The 26,437-nt window shown below is 41.5% G+C and overlaps 2 protein-coding genes across 3 annotated transcripts in view; one reads left to right on the plus strand and one right to left on the minus strand.

Moving 5' to 3' along the window:
- Positions 1–15,485, minus strand: part of BTNL8 (butyrophilin like 8) — a 45,168-nt gene extending 29,683 nt beyond the window's left edge. The window contains exons 1-3 of one of the 2 annotated variants that reach the window (XM_055284909.1): positions 15,283–15,485; positions 11,777–12,124; positions 9,099–9,374 (exon numbers count right to left, since the gene is read on the minus strand). In XM_055284909.1, coding sequence (XP_055140884.1) covers positions 9,099–9,374; positions 11,777–12,124; positions 15,283–15,331 — 673 coding nt within the window. In that variant the 5' untranslated portion in view covers positions 15,332–15,485. The remainder of the gene's footprint in view (positions 1–9,098; positions 9,375–11,776; positions 12,125–15,282) is intronic. The other variant, XM_055284910.1, reaches the window with a different exon arrangement.
- The window catches only part of ZFP62 (ZFP62 zinc finger protein), a 166,593-nt gene that overhangs the window by 107,714 nt on the left and 32,442 nt on the right, over positions 1–26,437 (plus strand). The window lies entirely within an intron of this gene.

The raw sequence follows: 26,437 nt of genomic DNA on the forward strand, positions 1-26,437 counted from the left end.
TTCATATCTTGGCTACTGTGAACTATGCCACAATAAACATGGAAGTGCAAGTATCTTTTTGAAATCCTAACTTCAACTCTTTCGGATAAATGCACAGAAGTAGGGTTGCTGAATTATAAATTATTGATGAGGTTACTTATTTTATATAATTTTGTACACTGCAACTTTACTAAATGTCTTAGCTCTAACAGTTTTTTGTGGAATCTTTAGGGTTTATCTACATATAAGACCATGTAGCATAGTTGTATTTTTTTAAGGAGTCTGCATACTGTTTTCCATAGTGGCTATATCAATTTATATTCCCAGCAACAGTGTAGGGACACCTGTAATATTTCTTAAATTAGTAATAACCAGTCTAACAAGTATGAGGTGATCTCTCCTTATACTTTTGATTGAATTTCCGTGATGGTTAGTGATAGTGAGTCACTTTTCATAAACCTCTTGGCTATTAATATGTCTTTTGGGGAAAATGTTTATTCATGTACTTTGCTCATTCTAAAAATTGGAGTATTTTCGGTTATTGAGTTGTATGAGTGTCTTACATATTTTGGACATTAACTCTTTATCAGGTATATACTTTGAAAATATTCTCCCATTCCACATGTTGCTTTTTATTTTGTTGACTATTTCCTTTGCTGCACAAAAGCTTTTTAGTTTGATGTAATCTTACTTGTTCATTTTTGCTTTCATTGCCTGTGCTTTTGGTGTCAGGGTGAAAAATCCCTGCCAAGATCAATGTCAAGGAGATTTTTCTGTATGCTTTCTCCTAAGAGTTTATAGTTTAAGGCCTTTGTTTATGCCTTTAGTTCATTTTGAATTGATTTTTGTGTGTGATGGAAAATATGAGTCCAATATCACTCTGTTGCATGTAAATATCCAGTTTTCCAAACACCATTTATTAAAGAAACTATCATTTATCCATTTTGTATTCTTGGTAATCTTACTGAAGATTAGTTGACCATATAGCATGGGTTTATTTCTGGGCTCTTAATTCTGTTCCATTGATCTATATGTCTATTTTTATGCCAGTACCATATGGTTTTAATTACTATTAGGTTGGTGCAAAAGTCTTTGCAGTCTTTGCTATTACTTTCAATGGCAAAAACCACAATTACTTTTGCACCAACCTAATATAACATAATTTGAAATCAGGTAGTATGATGCTTGTACTTTGTTCTTTTTGCTCAAGACTTATTTGGCTATTCAGGGTCTTTTGTGGTTCCATGTGAATTTAGATTTTTTTCTAATTCTGTGAAAAATGCCTTTGAATTTTAATAGTGATTGCACTAAATCTATAAATTGATTTGGGTAGTATGAACATTTAAGCAATATTAATTCAATGAACACATGATATATTTCTATTTATTTGCATGATATTCCATTTCTTTCACCAATGTCTTATAGTTTTCAGTGTACAGATCTTTGACCTCATTGGCTAAATTTACTTCTAATTTTTTGATGCTATTGTAAATGAAGTTGTTGTTTCCTTGATTTCTTTTCAGACAATTTATTGTTAGTGTATACAAACACTACTAATTTTGTATGTTGATTTTGTATCCTACAGCTTTGCTAAATTCATTTATTCAGTTCTAACAGGTGTTTGTGGATCCTCTAGGGCTTACTACATGTCATGCCATGTCATCTCCAGGCAGAGACAATGATGTTTCTTTCTTTCTGATTTGGTTGCTTTTTATTAATTTTCTTTTTTGCCCAATTGCTCTGGCTACAACATCCAATACTATGTGGCAAGAGTGGACACCTTTCTCTTGTTCCTAATCTTAAAGGACAGCTTTCGCTATTTCACTGTTGAGTATAATGTTAGCTATGAGCTTATCATATGTAAACCAAAAATAAAATTCTAAGCTTCCCAGTCAACTGAATGGACCCCCTCTTCTCAAGAAAGGGGATTCCCAAGTAAACCTGAAGGACTAGTCCAGGCCAAGGTGGGAAGGTGAGGTTGGACATGCCTCATTATGTCCTCTTCCCTTTGGAGTTCAGGCACAACTGAGCAGCATTAACATTACAACAGAGGTCTTAAGACCGACAAAACAGACTCTTTGTAGCAATGAGATACCAAATCCCAACCTGACTGTCGTATAGCATTACATGACAGATAGCAGGCCCTGAAATAAATTAAAATATTTTACCCCAAAACATATTTCTTTGACATATTTTAAAATAGCCTGGCAAAGCTGCCTCTGGTGGGAGAAATGTAAATTCTCTTCAGAATGTGAATTTCCCTTTCCAGGTCTTTGTCTGATCCTAAAGAGACTGATTAGCTGAGAGTCTAGCAATTTTTAAAGATCTGAATATGAAACATTTGCCATCTATTGCCTCTAAGGGCCGCCACCTATGAGACTTCATCTACATGTAAGAACCTTGCTCTCCACAACCCTCTATCCTAATCCAGACACTCTTTTCTAGGATTCCAGGTCTTTTAGATAACTCACAACCATTTGCCAACCAGAAAATCTTCTAATCTACCTATTACTTGGAAGCCCCCACTTCAAGTTGTCCTGCCTTTCTAGACCAAACCAGTGTACACCTTACATATATTGATTGATGTCTGTCTGTAATTTCTGTCCCCTTAAAACATAAAATCAAGCTGTAACTCAACCACCTTGGGCACATGTTCTCAGGACCTCTTGAGACTATGCCTTGGGCCTTGGTCACTCACATTTGGCCCAGAATAAACCTCTTTAAATGTTTTATAGAGTTTGACTCTTTTTGTCGACACATATGTGATCTTTATTATGTTGAGGTACATTCTTTTTTTACCTAATCTGTTGACTTTTATTATGAAAAGATGCTGAATATTGTCAAATGCTTTCTCTGCATTTGTTAACATAATTATACATCATTTGCTCTTCATTCTGTTAATGTCATATATTATATTTATTTATTTGCATGTGTTGAAACATTCTTGCATCCCAGAGATAAATCCCACTTGATCATGAGGATACTTTTAATGTTTCTTTTAACGTTTCTTTTAACGTACTTTGTAATTATTCTTTTTATCATGAATTTGGTTGGCTAATATTTGTTGGAAATGTTTGCATCTATGTTTATCAGGGATATTGGCTTGTAATCCTCTTCTTTTTTGTGGTGTTCTTATATGGTTTTTGTATCAGGGTAATTGTGGCCTCATAAAATGAGTTTGGAATTATTCCCCATCTTTAATTTTTTGCAAGAGTTTGAAAAGTATTGGCATTAATTTTTCTTTCTTTCTTTCTTTTTTTTTTTCTTTTGAGACAGAGTCTCGCTCTGTCACTCAGGCTGGGGTGCAGTGGCGCCATCTCAGCTCACTGCAAGCTCCGCCTCCTGGGTTCACGCCATTCTCCTGCCTCAGCCTCCCAAGTAGCTGGGACTACAGATGCCCGCCACCACGCCCAGCTAATTTTTTTGTATTTTTAGTAGAGACAGGGTTTCACCGTGTTAGCCAGGATGGTCTCGATCTCCTGACCTCGTGATCCGCCCACCTTGGCCTCCTAAAGTGCTGGGATTACAGGCACCCGCCACCATGCCCGGCTAATTTTTTGTATTAATTTTTCTTTAAATATTTTGTAGAATTCGCCAGCAGAGCCATCTGGTCATGGAATTTTCTTTGTTGGGAAGATTTTGATTATCAATTGTATTTCTAACTAATTGCTGGTCTGGTTTTTTTTTAAAATTATTCTGATTCAGTTTTTATAGGTTGTGTGTTTCTAGGAATGTCTCCATTTCTGCTAGGTTATCCAGTTTGTTGGCCTATGATTTTTCATAGTGCCATAGTCTAACCTTGTCTTTGGTTTCACTTTCATGATTTCAGTTACTCATGATCAATTGTGGCCCAAAAATATTAAATGAAAAATTTCATAAATAAACAATTTGTAAGTTTTAAATTGCACACCATTCTGAGTAGCATGATGAAATCTCCATCATCCTGCTCTGTTCCATTTGAGACATGAAAAATAGCATATATAGGGTTTGGTACTATACGTGGTTTGTGGCATTCACTGGGGATCTTGGAATGTAACCCCTGTGGATAAGGGAGAACTATGATAGTCTCATGACATTTTATATTTATTTCTGTGGTACCAGTTGTAATGTATCATCTTTTATTTATAATTCTATTATTTGAGTCAGCTCTTTTTTTTCTTGGTTAATCTAGGTAAAGGCTTGTCAATTTTATTTATCTTTTCAAATAAGCAACATTTAGTTTTATTGATCCTTTTATTGTTTTTCTATTTCATTTATTTCTGCTCTAATTATTATTTTTTCCTTCCTTCTGCTAAATTTTGGCTTAGTTTTTTCTTTTTCTAATTTCTTGAGGTATAAACTTATGTTGTTCATTTGAGATCTTTCTTTTTTCTTAATGTAGATGTTTATAGCTATAAACTTTTAGAACTGCTTTTGCTACATTCCATAGATTTTGCTATTGTTTAAAAATTTTTCATCATCACTATGGTTTCAATGTATCCCCAAAGTTTATGTGTTGAAAACTTAATCCCTAATGCAATAATATTGACAGGTGGGACCCTTAAGAGGTGACAAGGCCGTGAGGATCCTGCCATCATGAGTGGATTAATGCCATTTTTGCAGAAGCAGCTTCCTTCCTCTTTCTTACTCTCTTGCCCTTCTACCTTCCTCCATGGAATTACACAACTAGAAGGCCCTCACAGGATGTGACCCCTTGATCTTGGACTTCCCAGCCTCCAGGACCATGAGCTAAATAAACCTCTGTTCATTATCAATTACCCAATCTCAGGTATTCTGGTACAGCAGCATCAAGTGGACTAAGACAACCTCTGGGTATATGCTCTGTGGGCATGTTACATATGGCCTTTATTGTGTTGAGCTACATTCCTTCTATACCTAATTTACTGAAAGCTGGTTTTGTCATCAAAGGGTGTTGAATGTTTTCAAATGCTTTTTCTGCATCTATTGAGATGATCATATGGTTTTTGTCTTTCATTCTGTTAGTGTAATATTAATTGATTTGCATATATGTTGAACCATCCTTATGTTCCAAGGATAAAGCTCACTTAATCATGGTAAATGAATCTTTTAATGTGCTGTTGAATTCTGTTTGACAGTATATTTTGTCTTTCTGTCACTCCTCCTCCTCCAGTGTACTGGCAGACTTTGGTAGACAAAGACCTTGACCAGTCAGGCTGGCTGGATACTCTGGAAGTCTCTCAGATCTTTTTTATGGATGTACCTGCTTTACTCCTCTTGTTCCTTCTTGGTGAGAGGAAGTCTTGAGATTTTCTTTTCTCAGTCTTGCAAAGTAGGCTAGCTGCTGAGAGCCTTGCATTTATTTATCCCTAGGGCAATTCCCTAAAATACTCAAGATTGTGCACCTTCTCTCAATCCAGCAGAGTCAAGCTGATTGCTATCTGTGTTCTGACTGCAGAAGTTTGTATGCACATCTGCTGAGGCTCAGGCAGCCTGTCTGCAGGGAAGCACGTGCCCAACTGTGATGGACCAAGAGGTTCTAGCCACAGGGATGGTGTTTGGAGGGCTGGGGGGCACATATCAGCTGGTTGGGTAGTCAGCAGCTTGTGAGGTGGGCCCCTAGTAGAGTGCAGGAGCTGGCCAGTAGGTTCTGCTGCTTGTTGTTCAAGTCCATGCACTGGCTCAACCTGTGCATGGTCTTTCAAGCCCCCTCCTCTTTCCCTGCTCCTAGCTGCCCCCAGATGATTCAGCCACACTGGTCTCCTCAGTGTTCTGCATTAAGTGAGACAGAAATGGGTTTCCTGGGCAGCATCCCACAAGCCTGAGGAATCTGGACATTCACTTTGCTCTCACTTTCCCCATGGCAAAAATTGTGGGCTGAGGGAGTCTCTCTTGGCACTAAGTTACTTTGGAAGAGCAGTGAGGCAGGTAGAAGGAAACAGTTCTTACCCTCCTCCATGTGTCTGTTCTTGGCTTTTTTGCCTGACCAACCAGTTGGAACCTCTCAAGTGGCTTCCTAGACTCCTACAAAAATATCTTTGTTCCTGGTAGTTGTTAAAATTAGTGTTTCTGTGGGAGTTTGAGAACTGAAAACTCCATTTCACCATCCTAATCATGTCACTTCTTAAAACATATAGTTGTATGATAGTTTGTATGTATAGTTTCATTATCATTCAGTCATAAGACACTTTTAATTATCATTATGACTTTTTCAATGACCACTTATTTTTGAAGTACGTTTTTAAAGTTTCAAACATATATGAATATTAAATTGTTTTTCTCATTGAATTTAATTATATTGTGATTAGAAATCATCATTTGAATCATACCAGTCTTTGTCCATTTGTGCTTCTATAACAAAATACTACAGACTGGCTCATTTATAAACAATAGAAATGTATTTCTCATAGTTCTGGAGGCTGGGAAGTCCAAGGTCAAGTATCAACAAATTTGGCATCTGATGAGGACTGCCCTCTGTTTCAAGATGGCACCTTGTTGCTGTGTCCTCTGAAGGTGATGAATGCTGTGTCCTCACATGGCAGAAGGGGTGGAAAGGGTAAGTTCACCCCCTTAAACCCTTTTATAAGGCACTAACCCATTCATACAGGTATAGTCCTCAGGACTTAATCACCTCCTAAAAAGCCCACCTCTTAATAGTGCTGCATTGGGGATTTCTTTTCAACATGAATTTTGGAGAAGACACAACACTAAAACCATATCGCAATACCATTTTCTTCGAAGTTTTTGTAAACCATTTTATGTGCTTGAGCCTGATGAGAGTTAATTTATGTTCTGTGTGTGCTTCCAATGCTTTGTTGTGGGTGCAGCCTTCTAAGAATATCTATTAAATCGGGTTTGTTAATTTGTGGTTCAAATATACTATATTCTTACGGATTCAAGTCACATTGCAACTTGGTGGCCCATGATTAAATGTTCAGTCTTTCCTAAGGTCTAGCCCAAGATGTATTTTTCAAAAGAATAGTAGTTATTCATAGAGAATGGCAGGGCTCTGCTTCTAAATCCCGAGGGCCAGTGCCATGATTCACTTGCAGGGGCCTGGCAAGGGCTCCTAACAGCATGCCTATCTGTTACTCTCTGTGGGCCACATTTTGATCCATGCTTCAGCCAACCAAACTACAGAGGCCTTTCTAACATTCTGAGCTGCAACATTAAGTGCAGGATCTCTGATTAGTGAGGCCATTACATGTGGTTTGAGCCAACCTTATGTCATTGTACCACCACCTTACACCCTAAATATCATTTGACATGGATTCTCTGGATTTCTGGTCTGTATAGATTAGAAAAACCAACTACCTCTTTTGGAGTGTAGTATACTTTCTAATGAGTCATGTTTCCAGCTTTAGGGTCCTGCTGAAATTTGAGCCTAGGTACAGATCTAGAAGCAAAGAGGGATGGTAGGGGTGGGTCCTGCGTAGAATCAGCATTGCCTTGCATGGCGACTGCCTCAGGAGAGAGGCCATTACAGTTTCTTTGGGCAATGCAGGGTTAATCCCCTGAGATGAAGGTGGAGAGCTACTTCCAATTGACATAGAGAGACTGAGACTGCTTTCACTGGCAAAGATTCATCAGCATTTGAGGCTGAATGTCCCCAGCTTCATCAGTCTTCCCATACATCCCCATTTCAACTTTCTGAATCTCGTTTCTTCCCAGTCAATGCCCCTCACATTGACAGATATCCTGAGGAGCAGGTTTGGATTTCTGTTGTCATTCAGCCAGTCACAGAATGAGTTCTGAATTTGGTTTTCAGCAATCTTAGCCCTGTGGCTACAGAAAACAAGTGTCTCTTTCAGGGCACTCATGGAAGCTTTCAGGTTATTTATGCAACACCAAGAAACTCAGAATTCAAATTCCTCTGCTCATATTTCCTTTCATCACTTTCCTCACTTTTTCTAGCAAGAATAGGAGCAACCAGCCAATCTCATCTTATCCACTAGGTCGACAAACATGTTTGAAAATATCATATACCAGTCAACCCATGGTTAATTATGGGTCACAAATGATGAAATTTTGCGTATCTGTATTGCTAGATCACAACATGAACTTTCAGTGTTTTTGTTTTGTTTGTTTGAAGGCGAGGTCTTGCTATGTTGCATAGGCTGGCCTCAAACTCCTAGGCTCAAGTGATCCTCCCACCTCACCCTCCTGAGTAGCTGGGACTACAGGTGTGCACAGTAATCCCAGCTCAGAGAATTTTAGGGATGACTGAAAAGTTATCCCTAAAATTCTTTTTCTCTAGAAATACTCTTGGTACCAAATCTGTATTAGTGAGAGTTCTCCAGAGTAACAGAACCACTAGGATGTATACACACATACATATATATATATACATCCTGTTGTTTCTATATATTTGAGAGAGAAAGATGGAGATAAAGAGAGAAAGGAAGAGGAGAGACAGAGAGATTTAGTATAAAGAATTGGCTTGCATACATCATGGAAGCTCTTTTAGGTCCCAACTCATGGGTGAGTCAGCAATCTGGAGCCCCAGGAGAGCCAATGGTTCATTTACGTTGAAACTAGAAGACCTGAGAACCGGAAGAGCCAATGGTATCACTCCTGTCCAAAAGCCCGCAGGCTCAAGACATAGAAAGAGCCAGTGGTTCAGTTTGAGTCTGAAGGCCAGCAGCCTGCTCTGAGGCCAGGAAGAGCCAGTGTCCCAGTTTCAAGGCTATCATGCAGGATCATTCTCTCACTCAGGGGAGGGTCAACCTTTTGTTCTATTCAGGTCTTCAACTGATTGGATAAGCCCACCCGCATTATGGAGGGCAATCTTCTTTACTCAGTTTACCAATTTAAATGTGAATCGTATGTGTAAACACCCTCACAGAAGCATCCTGAATAATACTTAACCAGATCTGAACAAATCATGACCCAGTCAAGTGGACACAAAAAATTAACCATCACAGGGTTACATCATAGGTGAAGGAAATACTTAATTCTACTCCCCTGGAATTGTAAACGATTCTATTTCCACCTAAACAAATGTTTATAACTTTACTTTTACATCTCATTGATTTTAAACGTTTAAAACAAATCATTAAAACTGAGAAAGATAAAACAACAATGCCAAGATGGAGGCTCCTGTCCTCGCTCTGAGTTACTGAAGCATCCACCCCTCCTCTTCTCCTCCCCTCCCTACTCACCTCCTATCTGTACCCTGGATTCTACCTCTCGGCTCAGATGAGCATGCTGCATGGAACAGGATATGCTCCCGGCGTTCTCTTGGACGGTCAGGGAGATCTCCACATCAAACAGGCCATGCATGTCTGTGTTTGTCCTGGAGTCGGTGGACAAATCCTGTCCTTGTGGACCTTTCCACTTCGCTGTGGGCCGGGGGAACCAGCCCGAGGACCGACAGAGTAGCCGGATGCCTCCGTCAACATATCCCGCGATGGAAATGAGAGGAACTGAGCCCAGCGCTGGGGAGAAAACAGGGAAGAGTTGAAAGCAAAGATCATATCCCAAAGCCACAGCAATTCTGAATCAGGTGCATTCAGTCCACCCCCTACCCATTCTCTCTCTCACACACACAAACACTACAACCACGACCTTTGGCAAAAGCCTTCCCATGGCCTTTGTTCGTTGCCATTTTTTAGCAATTACTGTGTATGCATAGCTATTCCTAAGCACCAATCATGATGAAGTAAGACAGAACTGCTTCTGATGAGAAACTCATCAGGAGCTCAGCTAAAGTAGAGAGAGCGCTGAGCCGCCAGATGTAGGAGTAACAGACCAAAGGAACAATGATCCAAATTAAAGTAATAGTGAAGCCTCTAATCAGTTGCTACAAAAGTAAGAGCTAAACCAAGGAAGATGTCAACTCCTCCCTGTCTCATCCTCCCCCATTAATAGGAATTCCAGTTGAGGGGCAGATGGATCATCGCACGTGTGGGGCTGACTCACTGTTGATGGAGTGCTGAACAAAAGGCTTTGCAGCTTTATGAATCCTAAGCTCAGGGGGAGGTGTAGGGAGGAGGAATTAGAGTGTAAGATACTGGATACTAAGACAGAGTAGAGAAAAGTGTCTTGGAGTTTGCCTTTTCTGTCATGGGGGAATGGCAGCCAGTGGCGTGGAGGTAAAAGAATTTACCAAGATGGTTGTATGTAGAGAAAGGCAGATTTATTAGAGAAAGTAGGAAAATACTTTGCAAGGAAGGCAATGGGCAAGTTAGCATGAGGGAAGCTAACTGCAAGAAAAGAAAGGCTCGGGATTTTATAGAATGGAACTTGGGCTGACTGGTAACACCAAGGTAGCAGGGAGCCTAACTTATATTCTTTTGTCAGCTGGGATGTTTGATAAATTGAGGTGTTTGATGATAAGCAGGAAGTCTGTGAGTTATGTATGTTATCTGGGCAGGAAGCCCAAATGTTCTGGGCCATATATCTTGGACTATATGTCCAGGATGACAAAGAAAGGCAGACCTGTAGCTTATCTGCTGTCTCTTTAGTTTAAATTTCTAGACATGAAGAAAGGCATGTTTATAGTTTATTTTCTTTTTTTTTCTTTTTGCTTTCACCTGGTCCCGCCAGCCTGACTCCCTTTCCCTAATTAGGAGTCCACATTCTCCTCCTTGATATAAGGCACTTGAAAGTCCTGCCCAAGGCCTGAGATCCTGAGAATTAAAATGCCTGGGCTAGAAATGCAAATATGTAAAGACCAGGACAGCTTAGCGGGGCCTGAGGGCTCACCTGAAACTCTCCCCAGAGACTGCAAAGCGTTGGTTGTACTCCAAGTCTGCTATGATGAGGAGGCCTTCCAGGTAACGCTTTTGAAAACTGCCTATCATCAGGCCTGAAATATCACTCATAGTGGTTTTTAAAAAATTTTAAGTTAGTCAAATTTAGCAGTGGGGAGTCGCATACCAATTTTAGTGACACTACTGTTAGTAAGTTCGGATAATCCACTACCATCAGAGCAGCCTCACTCACAGGTTTTTAATTAGGAGACAGATTCTTCACAACTCACTGACTGCACACGGCAACAACTGTAAACAATAAATTTCTGTTTTTTCCTTCTTTCTTCTTCTTTTTTTTTTTTTTAATAGAGATGAGGTCTTACCATATGCCCAGGCTGGTCTCGAGCTCCTGGACTCAGGCAATCCTCCTGTCTCAGCCTCTCAAGGTGTTGGGATTACAGGCTTGAGCCACTGCACCCAGCCCCATCAGATACATTTCACTGTGAAGGGTGTGACTATGGGAGTAGGGTCAAGTTAACACAGAGCATTGAGCGATTGATTGTCAGGGGAAGTCACAACTTCCTGGAGCTGACATTTGCTCCCTGCTGTATCAGATAAACAAAACATTTGTAGGACAAGTGAGCAGGAATTTTTATTTGTTAATTTAAAAATAAATTTTCATAAGGAAAACTATTTTGACAGTGGGGAAAAAAAGAAATAAAGTATTGATACAAGCAATAATTTGGATAGATCGCAAGAGCATTATGCTGAATTTAAAAAGTCAATCTCAAAAGGTCACCTGCGGTGTGAAGCTGTGTATGTAGCATTCTTGAAATTACAACATCAGGGAGATGAAAACCCCAGGCAGGGGCTGAGAAGGGGTGGGTGTGACCATAAAGGGGTGACAGAGGGAGATCTTTGTGATGATGGGGTAGTTCTACACCTCGATGTGTTGGTGGTTACATGAATTTAAACATGTGACAAAATACATAGAACTATATACATAATACAGAAGGAACTTAGAGTATAGAATGTTGCCTTCTAATTAAATGGCCTAAAATTTCAAAATTTCCTTATTGAAAAAAACACTTATAAAGTCCAGGATGGTTCTTTGGGACAACTAGGTTATGAAATATGAAACTGACCTGACACCTGCAGCTCCCAGATGGCCTCATGGTAGTAAGACTGGGAACTAATCCGGCACCCATAGAGACCAGCATCCAACACAGTAATGTTTTCCAGCCTCAGAGAGATGCGCCCCTCCGCAATGGAATCCTTCACCAATTTTGTCCTGCCTTGATACTGTGGCATCTGCATAAATGGCTGGTCCTTCCTGTCCCTGTAGAGGTGGACCACGCTAGGGAACTGGCCCCTGAAGAACCGCACTTCCATGGCCTCTGCATTGGTCTTAGGAGACAGGAAACAGGAGAATGCTGCGTCCTCCCCCACCAAGGCCTGGACAGGCTTGCCTGGCCCAAACACCAGCCACTGCCCTGTGGGAAGAAATACAAAAGATAAATCATCAAAACCCTTTGTAGTGTGACCTACTCGGGGCTCCATTGGGCTGGGCTGGGGATGTGCATCAGGGAGAAACATTCATCACGATCCTATTTCTAAAGCCAGTGACTTGCATTTGTGAGTCTCCTCACATTTGACAAACCGTGTCCACGGCAGTTACTTCACTTGGTCTTCAGGAGCACCTGCAGAAATGTGTATTATTAACGTTTTTATTTTCACGATGAGGAGACCACGTGATCCAGAGGAAGAAGTCTGTTTCTGAATGTAGACCCTTTGATTCCAGGAGATTCTATTGCCACATTCTCTCCCATCTGCCCATTTGCGTCAATTAAAAAAAAAACCCCAAACATCCCTGCTTCCATCTTCCTTGCTAAAAACCAAAGTTGACGTCTTTCTAATGACCCAGAGAAAAGTATGGGCCATAAAGTCTCCAGTTTGGGGCAATTCGTTAAGGTTTCCTTCAAGCACAATATTATATCAATGTTTTATGGCTACTATAGAGGAATATTTCATTTCTGCCCGTGGCGCACACAATTATTTGTACTTCCTTAGTTTTTTTGAAAATCTACTTGTTCTGCCAAGTTCTGAAAGACATGCTATGACACCGAAACAAGATTTTGCAGTTTATTTTCTGTAAATTTGTTCTTTAGCACATTCATGTGTGACTTATATTTTCCATAGCATGTGCCTTTTACACTTGTGTAGTAATTTTTTCCACTTTATTTTAGCACTGAAAGGTGCTGCATCTAGTGCTTTGTCAACATGTCTTGCCTTCATTTTTTTAAAAAAAATTCTTGGTACATGTACGTCCTCACCTTGCTTTTGAAACTTTCCTCCTTGTCTTGCTTCAAATGTGACAATTATATGTTTTCTGTGAGCCTCCCCTGCACAGCTCTTGGCTCTGTGGGGACAGGGCCTGATTTTCTTTCTCAGCACAGAGCCGGTCACACAGAACAGGCTCCACAAACAAGTTACTCATGTGAACGGCGAGCCCCATTTCCTTTCTTACTTGCTCATCTGTTTAACAATCATTTGAGTAATTTTCCTGATGTAAATCACTCTTACTACCCTGTAAGGATTGCATTGCTTCTTAGAGACCACAGACTAGGGAGGCCCACTCCCTTCACCTTCTAAGTACCCACCCCCTTTGATTGGCAGTGTCTCTTGATTCATTCACATGTATCCATTTATGGTATATGGTTATACCTGTGTGTGGTGTGTGCATGTGCATCAGAGGGAAGGTGAGTTACATGTGTGAATTTCTAGACAAGTGGATACTTTTTCATTTTAGCACTAATTTTTTTAGTTTAATTACATTTTATAAATCTTGCTGAAATGTATTTCACTCATGCATCTTTAAGAGTATTATTAAGTGAGGCGTGACTTTGCAGCCTGATGTCTGACCAGCTGCTGACCTGGTGTAGCAGATGTTGAGGCCCGCTCCTCACCACCCAACGCTGAGTCCCCCTGGAATGGGATGGGCACTTGCCTGCCTTCTGACAGCTCTGCCCCTGGAGCCTGGCCTCTGCCTCTCTGCTGAGGGCTTCCTGCAACCTTTGGAACCTACTTAGCCCTGGCACAAGGCAGCTCAGAAGGTTTGAGATTTTAACAGTCCCAGGGGGCACATCTCACCCAGTGGGGAAAGGAGACAGTAGATGTTGGAATGACTCTGAGCCACCATCTATAAGATTCCTCCAAAGGTCCCAGTGGGACTGGGTTCCAGTTGCCACCGCAGCAACCTGCTCGTTAGCGCACCCTCTATGGCTTTCCCGCCACTGGCTTCACTCTCTGCACTCCCTCACTTCGTTTCCCAGAATCACCTGCTCAACAAATCACTGGCAGGAAGGCCCTTGTCTTAGGTCAGGTTTGGGGACTCAGCCTATGCCAGCTGGGCTGCTATGGATGCTGCCTTCAGGGCTGTGTGGGGCTCTTGAGGCAAGGAAACATTTTCCAGGGTACCTCTCTTTCTCCGGCCAACCCTTGCTGCTGTCATCTCTCTTGCCTATAACATCTCCTTTCGCTCCTTCCACTTCCTTCCCTTGAAAATAAGAAAGGAACAAGACTGTTGTTGCAACATGCCCTGCACCCGTGCAGCTGTGTGCACTCTACATGCACAAGCTCATGCAGTCCTCACCACAGCCCCATCAGGAATGTGATCGTATCTTCATGTCATCTTAAGCAAACCAACACCTAAGGAAGCTGTGAACAATAAAGCTCACAAGAAAAATAAGAGTTTTAAAAAATAAAATGTTTCTGTCTCCAAGATCATTTCCAGGATGTCTTGCTGCCTCACCCAGAAACAGAAGGGAGACGAAGAAGCTCGTCAGAAAATAAACTGAGACGAGAGCGTCTCCTGTTAGTAACACATGTGGGTTTTTAAGGAAACGTGCTCTACATTTTGATTGCCCTTGCTTCTATTTTCTTAGCTTCATTTAGCAAAAAAGATGTAGGTGGACAGGTGGCAGGATGAACCTTCACAGACAGAAAGTGAACACAGTCAATGGAATCTTCTGTGGCTGGGTACTGACCATCTAGCCACCAGCATTCTACTCCAGCCTCAAGCTTCCTCTGTGAATTGTATTCAATCGCTCAACATCCTATAGACTAGGTTCTGTGTTAACAGTAACTGGAAGGAGAAAGAAGAGTGGATTTCTTCCCAGAATATGCCAGGTTTCAGCTAATTTCTCACCTCAAGACCTGTACACCTTCCTCCACCCTCGTGTCTCATACCACAGACATTTCTAACTCAGCATGTCTTTAGCTGGATACATTGTCTTTTCCCCAAAAATCCTAACTGTGTCTCTTCCCAGCTGGACATCCATGTCAGCAACCTTGGTGCTCTAATAACCCTGCCTACACCACTTAGCCTATCTGGGACAAACACTGAATTTATTCACCTTAACACGTTAGATGTGTCCCCATCTACGATCACGGTGCCTCTTCAACACCGTGTTTCCATTATTTGGGGGCTACTATAATTGTTTCCACAGTGCCTGATCCTTCCCCAGGCTGAGGCTAGGAGAAGCCAAACGAATAGAAACAACAAAGATGCCTTCATTCCATTATGCTGCAACCACTGTAGCTAAAGAACTCAAACTATTAGTCCGTAAGGAGGAAACAAAATGAGTCTTACCTGATCCCAGCTTGAGGAGACTCAGAACCAAACTGAGCATGAGAGCCATGGATGTGTACTGTGAATGGACCTCACAGCATGGAAACAGATGACAGGAGAGGTGATGGGTGGATTAGAGAGAAGAGGAGAACTGGCCTAATGCTCAAGGCACGGAAGCCACGGAGAGGCTCTCTGCGTGAGTGGAGGACAAACTGCACTGTTCTGAGAGTCTACTCCATCGAGACATGGCTGTCGTGTGCCAGGAGTGTAGGGACTCTAGACTTTGAACCACTGCATTTATAGGCAGGACATAAATGTCTATCTCTTATCAAGAAAGCAAAGATAGAAATAGTGTGGATAAGATTGGAGGTGAACTTTGTCCTGGGCAAAACGATGCCCTGTGTGGGTGAAACAGGAATGTCAGATGCAGAAATACTTTTCACTTCCAATCTGGCAGGCAGGGCTGTATGGCCATGGGATCTAGTCCTGAAAGAACCTCATGTTAGCACTGGATAGTTCGGTGTCCAAGTAAATAGGCCGTGCTCCATTAGTAGTAGCCTACAGAAGGTGACTTGACATTTCCTGGCACAGTCTGAGGTCATTTTGCTTACCCCTCCATTGTCTGGAGTTCAGGGCCAGGACTGTAACCATGAGGCCAGATAAAAATAACTTTCTAGAACAAAACAGATCCTTAGTGTTAAACACCTGATATATTGGGAAAGGTACCGGGGCAGGTTCAGGCATGAGGAAACTTATTTATTATATAAACTAAGTTCCAGGGCAGCCACGATGAGAGATTTGCAGTCTTTTTAAGCACACGGAAACTCACAAAGCCACCACTTAACTAGATCAGAATGAAAATTTCCACAGATAACCACCAAAATAAACACAATCTAATCATAATGCAATTAAAATTAAAAAATAATTCAAAAACATAGGAAACTCTGTACGCTAAGAAATTCTTATATAACACGATTTAAAACAACTCACGGGACCAAATCACAATAAAAGTTAGCATCTAAATAGGACAAAATGAAAACACTACATTTAGTCTAAAATCTAGAACACTGACAACACCAAATGCTGGTGAGGATGTGGAGCAACAGGAGCTCTCACTGATTGCTGACAGGAATGCAAAATGGTACAGTCATTCTAGAAGACAGTTCAGCAATTTCCTGCAAAATTAAACATACTCTTATCACATAATCCAGCAACTGCACTGCTTGTTATTTACCTAAATGACTTGAAAACTTATGTCCACATGAAAAATTGCACATGAATGTTTATAGCAGCTTTATTCATAATTGCCAAAATGTATGCAACCAGATATCATTCAATAATGATACATAGAATGTATACACAAACTATGGTACATTTATACAATGGAATATTACTCTGTGATAAAAAAAAAAAGGAAATGAGTTGTTGAATGTTGTAAGCAAGATAGTAGAATAGAAAATTCTTGATCTCATGCTGTTTCAGAAATACAGATTTACCAAGGATATACTTTATATGAAGCTGCCGAGAAGGCACTCTATCCTCTCCATTCCAGTGGCAGCTATGCCCCATCCATGGCCATTCGAAGCCTAGGCCTAGGTCCAGTGGAACAGCCATGACCCAGGCTTCTGAACCTACAGGGTGCTCTGGCCCCCAAGGACCAAACAGTCCAACCCAGCAAGGAAGCCAAGCCTGGCCTGGTGAAGCAGTTGTACCCTCTCAAGCATGAGCCAAGCACCTTGCCCCCAGAGAAGCCACGCCCAGCAGAATGGCAGCAATACCCCCTTGCATGCACACTAACTGGGGGCCCCAGCCTCAGACCCAGGAAAGCCACGTCTGAGTTGGTGGAGCAGCTGTGCTCCCTTGGCACATAAAGCAGCCTGGTGCCCCACCTCCAGAAAAGCTATGCCCAAGCCAGAACATTGGTCTTATTCCCTCAGCACATAAACCAGCCCTGCATCCTGCCCCAGGGAAGCTATACCTGAGCTGGTGGAGTAGTTGTGCTCTCTTGGTGCCTGAGCTCAGTGTAATCTACTTTGCTACCAACACTGCCACAAATGACTGCAGTACGGGCCACTGAGGCATCCACTTATCACTGACATTGATTATGGCTGAAAAGCTTCACAGAGACTACACTACTGTGCCAGCCAGAAGCAGAGCCAATACACCCTACTCAGCACCCTAGGACCTATCAACAAGTGAAAGTTTTTTCTTAGAAAAGCTACTTTATAAGTTAGGAGAGGCAAATGTTCTACCAGATGCACATATATCAACACAGGGACACAAGAAACATGAAAAAGCAAAGAAACATGACTCTCCCCAAAAAGGCTGAGGCAGGAAAATCGCTTGAATCTGAGAGGTGGAGGTTGCAGTAAGCCGAGATCGTGCCACTGCACTCCAGCCTGGTTGATAGAGTGAGACTCCATCTCAAAATAATAATAATAATAATAATAATAATAATAATAATAATAATAACAACATTTTAAAAAGTCAGCAAGATTTGAACTAGAAATACCATTTGACCCAGCCATCCCGTTACTGGGTATATACCCAAACGATTATAAATCATGCTGCTATAAAGACACATGCACACGTATGTTTATTGCAGCACTATTCACAATAGCAAAGACTTGGAACCAAGCCAAATGTCCAAAAACGATAGACTGGATTAAGAAAATGTGGCACATATACACCATGGAATACTATGCAGCCATAAAAAATGATGAGTTCATGTCCTTTGTAGGGACATGGGTGAAGCTGGAAACCATCCTTCTCAGCAAACTATCGCAAGGACAAAAAACCAAACACCGCATGTTCTCACTCATAGGTGGGAATCGAACAATGAGAACTCATGGACACAGGAAGAGGAACATCACACACCAGGGCTTGTTGTGGGGTGGAGGGAGGGGGGAGGGGGGAGGGATAGCATTAGGAGATATACCTAATGTTAAATGACGAGTTAATGGGTGCAGCACACCAACATGGCACATGTATACATATGTAACAAACCTGCACGTTGTGCACATGTACCCTAAGACTTAAAGTATAATTAAAAAAATAAAATAAAATAAAAAATAAATAAAAAATAAAAAGTCAGCAAGATTCAAGATAATATAGATAGACAATTGAAAGAAATCAGGAAAAAAATCATGGTCTAAATTAGAAATTCAGCAAAGAAATGGACATCAAGAAAAGTTAAACAGACGTCTTGCTGCTAGATTATTCAATGAAGGAAATGAAAAAATACAATAGAAAGCTTCAGCAGCAGACTAGATCAAGCTTAAGGACACAAAGTGAAAAGAAAGAATTTTTTCATGCAAACAGTAACAAAAAGAAAGCAGGAGTGACTATATTTATGTCAGATAAAGTAGGCCACAAGTCAAAAACTGTTACAAGAGACTGATTGTCTTTAAGTAATGATGAGCAAATAAGTTAATCAGACTATAACAATTATAAATATGCAACCAACATCAAGGTGCGTAAACATATAAAGCAAATATTAGTGGGCATGAAAAAAACATAGATAACAATACAAAAATACTAGAGAATTTCAATACCCCTTTATTATTATTATTATATTTTAAGTTCTGGGATACATGTGCAGGACGTGCAGGTTTAGGTATACACGTGTCATGGTGGTTTGCTGCACCCATCAAATCATCATCAACATTACATAATTCTCCTAATGCTACCCCTCCCTCCCCTAGCTCCCTACCCCCCGATGGGCCCTGGTGTGTGATGTTCCCCTCCCTGTGTCCGTGTGTTCTCATTGTTCAACTCCCACTTATGAGGGAGAACATGCACTGTTTGGTTTTCTGTTCTTGTGTTAGTTTGCTGAGAATGATGGTGTCCAGCTTCACCCATGTCTCTGCAAAGAACATGAACTCATCCTTTTTTATGGCTGCATAGTATTCCATAGTATATATGTGCCACATTTTCTTTATCCAGCCTATCATTGATGGGCATCTGGGTTGGTTCCAAGTCTTTGCTATTGTGAACAGTGCCACAATAACCATATGTGTACATGTGTCTTTATAGTAGAATGATTTGTAATCCTTTGGGTATATACCCAGTAATGGGATTGCTGGGTCAAATGGTATTTCTGGTTCTAGATCCTTGAGGAATCGCCACACTGTCTTCCATAATGGTTGAACTAATTTACACTCCTACCAACAGGCTAAAAGCATTCCTATGTCTTCACGTCCTCTCCAGCATCTGTCATTTCCTGACTTTTTAATGATCATTCTCACTGGCGCAAGATGGTATCTCATTGTGGTTTTGATTTACATTTCTCTAATGACCAGTGATGATGAGCTTTTTTTCATGTTTGCTGGCCATATAAATGTGTTCTTTTGAGAGGTGTCTGTTCGTATCCTTCACCCACTTTTTGATCAGATTGTTTTTTCCTTGTAAATTTGTTTAAGTTCTTTGTAGATTCTGGATATTATCCCTTTGTCAGATGGATAGATTGCAAAAATTTTCTCCCATTCTGTAGGTTACCTGTTCACTCTGATGATCATTTCTTTCGCTGTGCAGAAGCTCTTTAGTTTAACTAGATCCCATTTGTCAATTTTGGCTTTTGTTGCCATTGCTTTTGGTGTTTTAGTCATGAAGTCTTTGCCCATGCCTATGTCCTGAATAGTATTGCCTAGGTTTTCTTCTAGGGTTTTTATGGTTTTAGGTTTTAGGTTTAAGTCTTTAATCCATCTTGACTTAAGTTTGTAATAAGGTATAAGGAAGGAGTCCAGTTTCAGTTTTCCGCATATGGCTAGCCAATTTTCCAACACCATTTATTAAATAGGGAATCCTTTCCCCAATGCTTGTTTTTCAACAGGTTTGTCAAAGATCAGATGATTGTAGATGTGTGGTGTTATTTCTGAGGACTCTGTTCTGTTCCATTGGTCTACATATCTGTTTTCGTACCAGCACCATGCTGTTTTGGTTACTGTAGCCTTGTAGTATAGTTTGAAGTCAGGTAGCGTGATGCCTCCAGCTTTGTTCTTTTTGCTTAGGATTCTCTTGGCTATGCGGGCTCTTTTTTAGTTCCATATGAAATTTAAAGTAGTTTTTTCTAATTCTGTGAAGGAAGTCAATGGTAGCTTGATGGGAATAGCATTGAATCTATAAATTACTTTGGGGAGTATGGCCATTTTCACGATATTGATTCTTCCTATGTATGAGCATGGAATGTTTTTTCCATTTGTTTGTGTCCTGTCTTATTTCCATGAGCAGTGGTTTGTAGTTATCCTTGAAGAGGTCCTTCACATTTCTTGTAAGTTGTATTCCTAGGTATTTTATTCTCTCTGTAGCAGTTTTGAATGGGAGTTCACTTGTGATTTGGCTCTCTGTTTGTCTATTATTAGTTTATAGAAATGCTTGTGATTTTTGCACATCGATTTTGTATCCTGAGACTTTGCTGATGTTGCTTATCAGCTGAAGGAGATTTGGGGATGAGATGCTGGGGTTTTCTAAATATGCAATCCTATCATCTGCAAATAGAGACAATTTGACTTCCTCTCTTCCTATTTGAATACCCTTTATTTCTTCCTCTTGCCTGAGTGCTGTGGCCAGAACTTCCCATACTATGTTGAATAGGAGTGGTGAGAGAGGGCATCCTTGCCTTGTGCTAGTTTTCAAAGGGAATGCTTCCAGCTTTTGCCGATTCAGCATGATATTGGTTGTGGGTTGTTAGAAATACCTCTTATTATTTTGAGATACGTTCCATCAATACCTAGTTTATTGGGAGTTGTTAGCACAAAGGGCTGTTGAATTTTGTCGAAGGCCTTTTCTGCATCTGTTGAGATAATCATGTGGTTTCTGTCGTTGGTTCTGTTTATGTGATGGATTACATTTATTGGTTTTTGTGTGTTGAACCAGCCTTGCATCCCAGGAATGAAGCAGACTTGATCGTGGTGGATAAGCTTTTTGATGTGCTGATGGATTTGGTTTGCCAGTATTTTATTGAGGATTTTCTCATCAATGTTCATCACGGATATTGGCCAGAAATTTTCCTTTTTAGTTGTGTCTCTGCCAGGTTTTGGTATCAGGATGATGCTGGCCTCATAAAATGAGTTAGAGAGGAGTCCCTCTTTTTCCATTGTTCGGAATAGTTTCAGAAAGAATGATACCAGCTCCTCTTTGTACCTCTGGTAGAATTCGGCTGTGAATCCATCTGGTCTTGGGCTTTTTTTGGTTGGTAGCCTATTAACTACTGCCTCAATTTCAGAACTTGTTATTGGTCTATTTAGGGATTCAACTTCTTCTTGGTTTAGTTTTGGGAGAGTGTATGTGTCCAGGAATTTATCCATTTCTTCTAGATTTTCTAGTTTATTTGCATAGAGATGTTTACGGTATTCTCTGATGGTAGTTTGTATTTCTGTGGGATCAGTGATGATATCCCCTTTATCATTTGTTACTATGTCTATCCGATTCTTCTCTTTTCTTCTTTATTAGTCTGGCTACCAGTCTATCTATTTTGATAATCTTTTCAAAAACCAACTCTTGAATTCATTGATTTGTTGAAGGGTTTTTGTGTCTCTAGCTCCTTGAGTTCTGCTCTGATCTTAGTTAATTCTTGTCTTCTGCTAGCTTTTGAATTTATTTGCTCTTGCTTCTCTAGTTCTTTTAATTGCGATGTTAGGGTGTTGGTTTCAGCTCTTTCCTGCTTTCTCCTATGGGCATTTAGTGCTGTAAATTTCCCTCTAAACACTGCTTTACCTGTGTCCCAGAGATTCTTGTACATTGTGCCTTTTTTATTGGTTTCAAAGAACTTATTTATTTCTGCCTTAATTTTGTTATTTATCCAGTAGTCCATTCAGGAGCAGCTTGTTCAGTTTCCATGTATTTGTGTGGTTTTGAGTGAATTTCTTAATCCTGAGCTCTAATGTGATTGCACTGTGGTCTGAGAGACTGTTATGATTTCCATTCTTTCGCATTTGCTGAGGAGTGTTTTACTTCCAATTATGTGATCAATTTTAGAATAAGTACAATGTGGTGCTGAGAAGAATGTATATTCTGTTGATTTGGGGTGGAGAGTTCTGTAGATGTCTGTTAGGTCTCCGTGGTCCAGAGCTGAGTTCAATTCCTCAATATTCTTGTTAATTTTCTGTCTCATTGATCTGCCTAATATGGACAGTGGGGTGTTAACACTTCCCACTATTATTGTGTGGGAGTCTAAGTCTCTTTGTAGGTCTCTAAGAACTTGCTTTATGAATCTGGGTGCTCCTGTATTGGGTACATGTATGTTTAGGATAGTTAGCTTTCCTTGTTGCATTGATTCCATTACCATTATGTAATGCCCTTCTTTGTCTCTTTTGATCTTTGTTAGTTTAAAATCTATTTTTCAGCGACTAGGATTGCAACACCTGCTTTTTTTTTACTTTCCATTTGCTTGGTAAATATTCCTCCATCCCTTTATTTTGAGCCTATGTGCATCTTTGCACATGAGATAGGTCTCCCGAATACAGCACACAGATGGGTCTTGACTCTTTATCCTATTTGCTGGCCTGTGTCTTTTAATTGGGGCATTTAGGCCATTTACATTTAAGGTCAATATTGTTATATGTGAATTTGATCCTGTCATTATGATGCTAGCTGGTTATTTTGCCCATTAGTTGATGCAGTTTCTTCATAGTGTTTATGGTCTTTACAATTTGGTATGTTTTTACAGTGGCTGGTACTGGTTTTTCCTTTACATATTTAGTGCTTCCTTCAGGAGCTCTTGTAAGGCAGGCCTGGTGGTGACAAAATCTCTCAGCATTTGCTTGTCTGTAAAGGATTTTATTTCTCCTTTGCTTGTGAAGCTTAGTTTGGCTGGATATGAAATTCTGGGTTGAAGATTCTTTTCTTTAAGAATGTTGAATATTGACCCCCACTCTCTTCTGGCTTGTAGAGTTTCTGCCGAGTCATCCACTGTTAGTCTGATGGGCTTCCCTTCATGGGTAACCTGACCTTTCTCTCTGGCTGCCCTTAACATTTTTTCCTACATTTCAACCTTGGTGAATCTGACAATTATGTCTTGAGATTGCTCTTCTCGAGGAGTATCTTAGTGATGTTCTCTGTATTTCCTGAATTTGAATGTTGGCCTGTCTTGCTAGGTTGGGGAAGTTCTCCTGGATAATATCCTGAAGCTATCTCACTCAATCCCCAGAACAACACTGTGAGGCCAGTGCTGTTGGCAGAAAGGCTGGTCTCACTCAATCCCCAGAACAACACTGGGAGGCCAGTGCTGTTGGCAGAAAGGCTGGTCTCACTCAATCCCCAGAACAACACCGTGAGGCCAGGGCTGTTGGCAGAAAGGCTGGTCTCACTCAATCCCCAGGACAACACTGTGAGGCCAGTGCTGTTGGCAGAAAGGCTGGTCTCACTCAATCCCCAGGACAACACTGTGAGGCCAGTGCTGTTGGCAGAAAGGCTGGGAGGTACAGAGCAGGGGAGTCCACATGTGACTGTGATGACCAGGAGCCCCTCACCAACAGCAGAGGTGCAGACCGGGGTGAAAAACAAAGACAAAATGTTCACAGGAGTGTTAACACTACAGAAATAAAAAGTGTTAGAAGAGGCCGGGTGCGGTGGCTCACACCTTTAATCCCAGCACTTTGGGAGGCCGAGGCAGGCAGATCACCTGAGGTCGGGAGTTTGAGACCAGCCTGACCAATGTGGAGAAACCCAGTCTCTACTAAAAAAATACAAAAATTAGCTGGGTGTGGTGGTGCACGCCTGTAATCCCAGCTACTCGAGAGGCTGAGGCAGGAGAATCGCTTGAACCCAGGAGGTGAGGTTGTAGTGAGCCAAGATTGTGCCACTGCACTCCAGCCTGGGCAACAAAAGCAAAACTCTGTCCAAAAAAAAAAAAAAAGTGTTGGGAGGATGGACAGAAGCATCTGGAGAAGATTTTGCAGGTGAAAACGGCAGAACTCTTGCTACATGACAACTTTGGTCAAGCTCTGAGAGACTTTACCAAACTCTAGCATGGCTTCTAACAGTATAAGACCATTCCCTCAGATAAAACCAGTGCTCCTTCAAGTGCCTGCCTGAGAAAGTTCAATGTGCCAGGGAATGACTATTTATCTTAGCTAACATACATCTGGTGATAGGCCCTTGGACTCCCTTTCTTAGAGAGTTTACTGTAAAAGGCTTATAATTTTAAATACAGTCGTGATCATGTAATGACAGGAATACATTCTGAGAAATGTGTTGTGAGATGGTTTCATCATTGTGTGAACATCATAGAGCAGTTCAAATCCAGTATTTTCGTGTTAATTTTCTGTCTGGTTCATGTATCTATTTTTAAAAAGGGGTATTGAACCAGAGAACACCACAAAGATACTCCACGAGAAGAGCAACCCCAAGATGCATAATCATCAGATTCGCCAAGCTTGAAATGAAGGAAAAAATGTTAAGGGCAGCCAGAGAGAAAGGTCAGGTTACCCACAAAGGGAAGCCCATCAGACTAACAGCAGATCCGTCGGCAGAAATCCTACAAGCCAGAAGAGAGTAGGGGCCAATATTCAACATTCTTAAAGAAAAGAATTTTCAACCCAGAATTTCATATCCAGCCAAACTAAGCTTCATAAGCAAAGGAGGAATAAAATCCTATACAGACAAGCAAATGCCGAGAGATTTTGTCACCACCAGGCCTCCCTTACAAGAGATCCTGAAGGAAGCACTAAATAGGTAAAGGAAAAACCAGTACCAGCCACTGCAAAAACATACCAAATTGTAAAGACCATCGACACTATGAAGAAACTGCCTCAACTAATGGCCAAAATAACCAGCTAGCCCCAGTTGGTGACTGGCAAGATGGCCGAGTAGGAACAGCTCCATTCTGCAGCTCCTAGCGAGATCAATGCAGAAGGCAGGTGATTTCTGCATTTCCAACTGAGGTACCCGGCTCATCTCAATGGGACTGGTTAGACAGTGGGTGCAGCTGGTGGAGGGTGAGTGGAAGCAGGGTGGGGCATTGCCTCACTGAGGAAGTGCAAGAAGTTGTGGAACTTCCTCCCTTACTCAAGGGAAACCGTGAGGGACTGTGCTGTGAGGAACGGTGCACTCTGGCCCAGATACTATGCTTTTCCCAAGGTCTTCACAACCCACAAACCAGGAGACTCCCTTGGGTGCCTACACCACCAGGGCCCTGGGTTTTAAGCACAAAACTTGGCAGGTGTTTGGGCAGACACTGAGTTAGCTGTAAGAGTCTTTTTTTTCATACCCCAGTGGTACCTGGAATGCCAGTGAGACAGAACCATTTACTCTCCTGGAAAGGTGGCTGAAGCCAGGGAGCCAAGTGGTCTAGCTCAGTGGATCCCACGCCTATGGAGCCCAGCAAGCTAAGACCCACTGGCTTGAAATTCTCACTGCCAGGACAGCAGTCTGAAGTTGACCTGGGACGATAGAGCTTGGTTGGGGGATAGGTGTCTGCCATTACTGAGGCTTCAGTAGGCGGTTTTCCCTTTAGTGTAAACAGAGCCACTGGGAAGTTCAAACTGGGCAAAGCCCACCGCAGCTCAGCAAAGCGGCTGTGACCAGACTCCCTCTCTAGAGTCCTCGTCTCTGGGAAGGGGATCTCTGAAAGAAAGGCAGCAGTACCAGTCAGGGACTTATAGATAAAACTCCCATCTCACTGGGACAGAGCACCCGGGGGAAGGGGAGGCTGTGGGCACAGCTTCAGCAGACTTAAACAGCCCTGCATGCCAGCTCTGAAGAGAGCAGCGGATCTCCCAGCACAGTGTTCGAGTTCTACTAAGGGACAGACTGCCCTTCAACTGGGTCCCTGACCCCTGTGCCTTCTGATTGGGAGACACCTCCCAGCAGGGGTCGACAGACACCTCATACAGGAGAGCTCTGGCTGGCATATGGTGGATGCCCCTCTGGGATGAACCTTACAGAGGAAGGAGCAGGCAGCAATCTCTGCTGTTCTGCAGCCTCCGCTTGTGATCCCCAGGCAAACAGGGCCTAGAGTGGACCTCCAGCAAATTTCAGCAGACCTGCAGCAGAGGAGCCTGACTGTTAGAAGGAAAACTAACAAACAGAAAGGAATAGCATCAACATCAACAAAAAGGACATCCACACAGAACCCCATCTGAAGGTCACCAACATCAAAGACTAAAGGTAGATAAATCCGTGAAGATGAGGAAAAACCAGTGCAAAAAGGCTAAAAATTCCACAACCCAGAATGCCT

Source organism: Symphalangus syndactylus, chromosome 7 (assembly GCF_028878055.3).
Source record: "Symphalangus syndactylus isolate Jambi chromosome 7, NHGRI_mSymSyn1-v2.1_pri, whole genome shotgun sequence".
NCBI lineage: Eukaryota > Metazoa > Chordata > Mammalia > Primates > Hylobatidae > Symphalangus > Symphalangus syndactylus.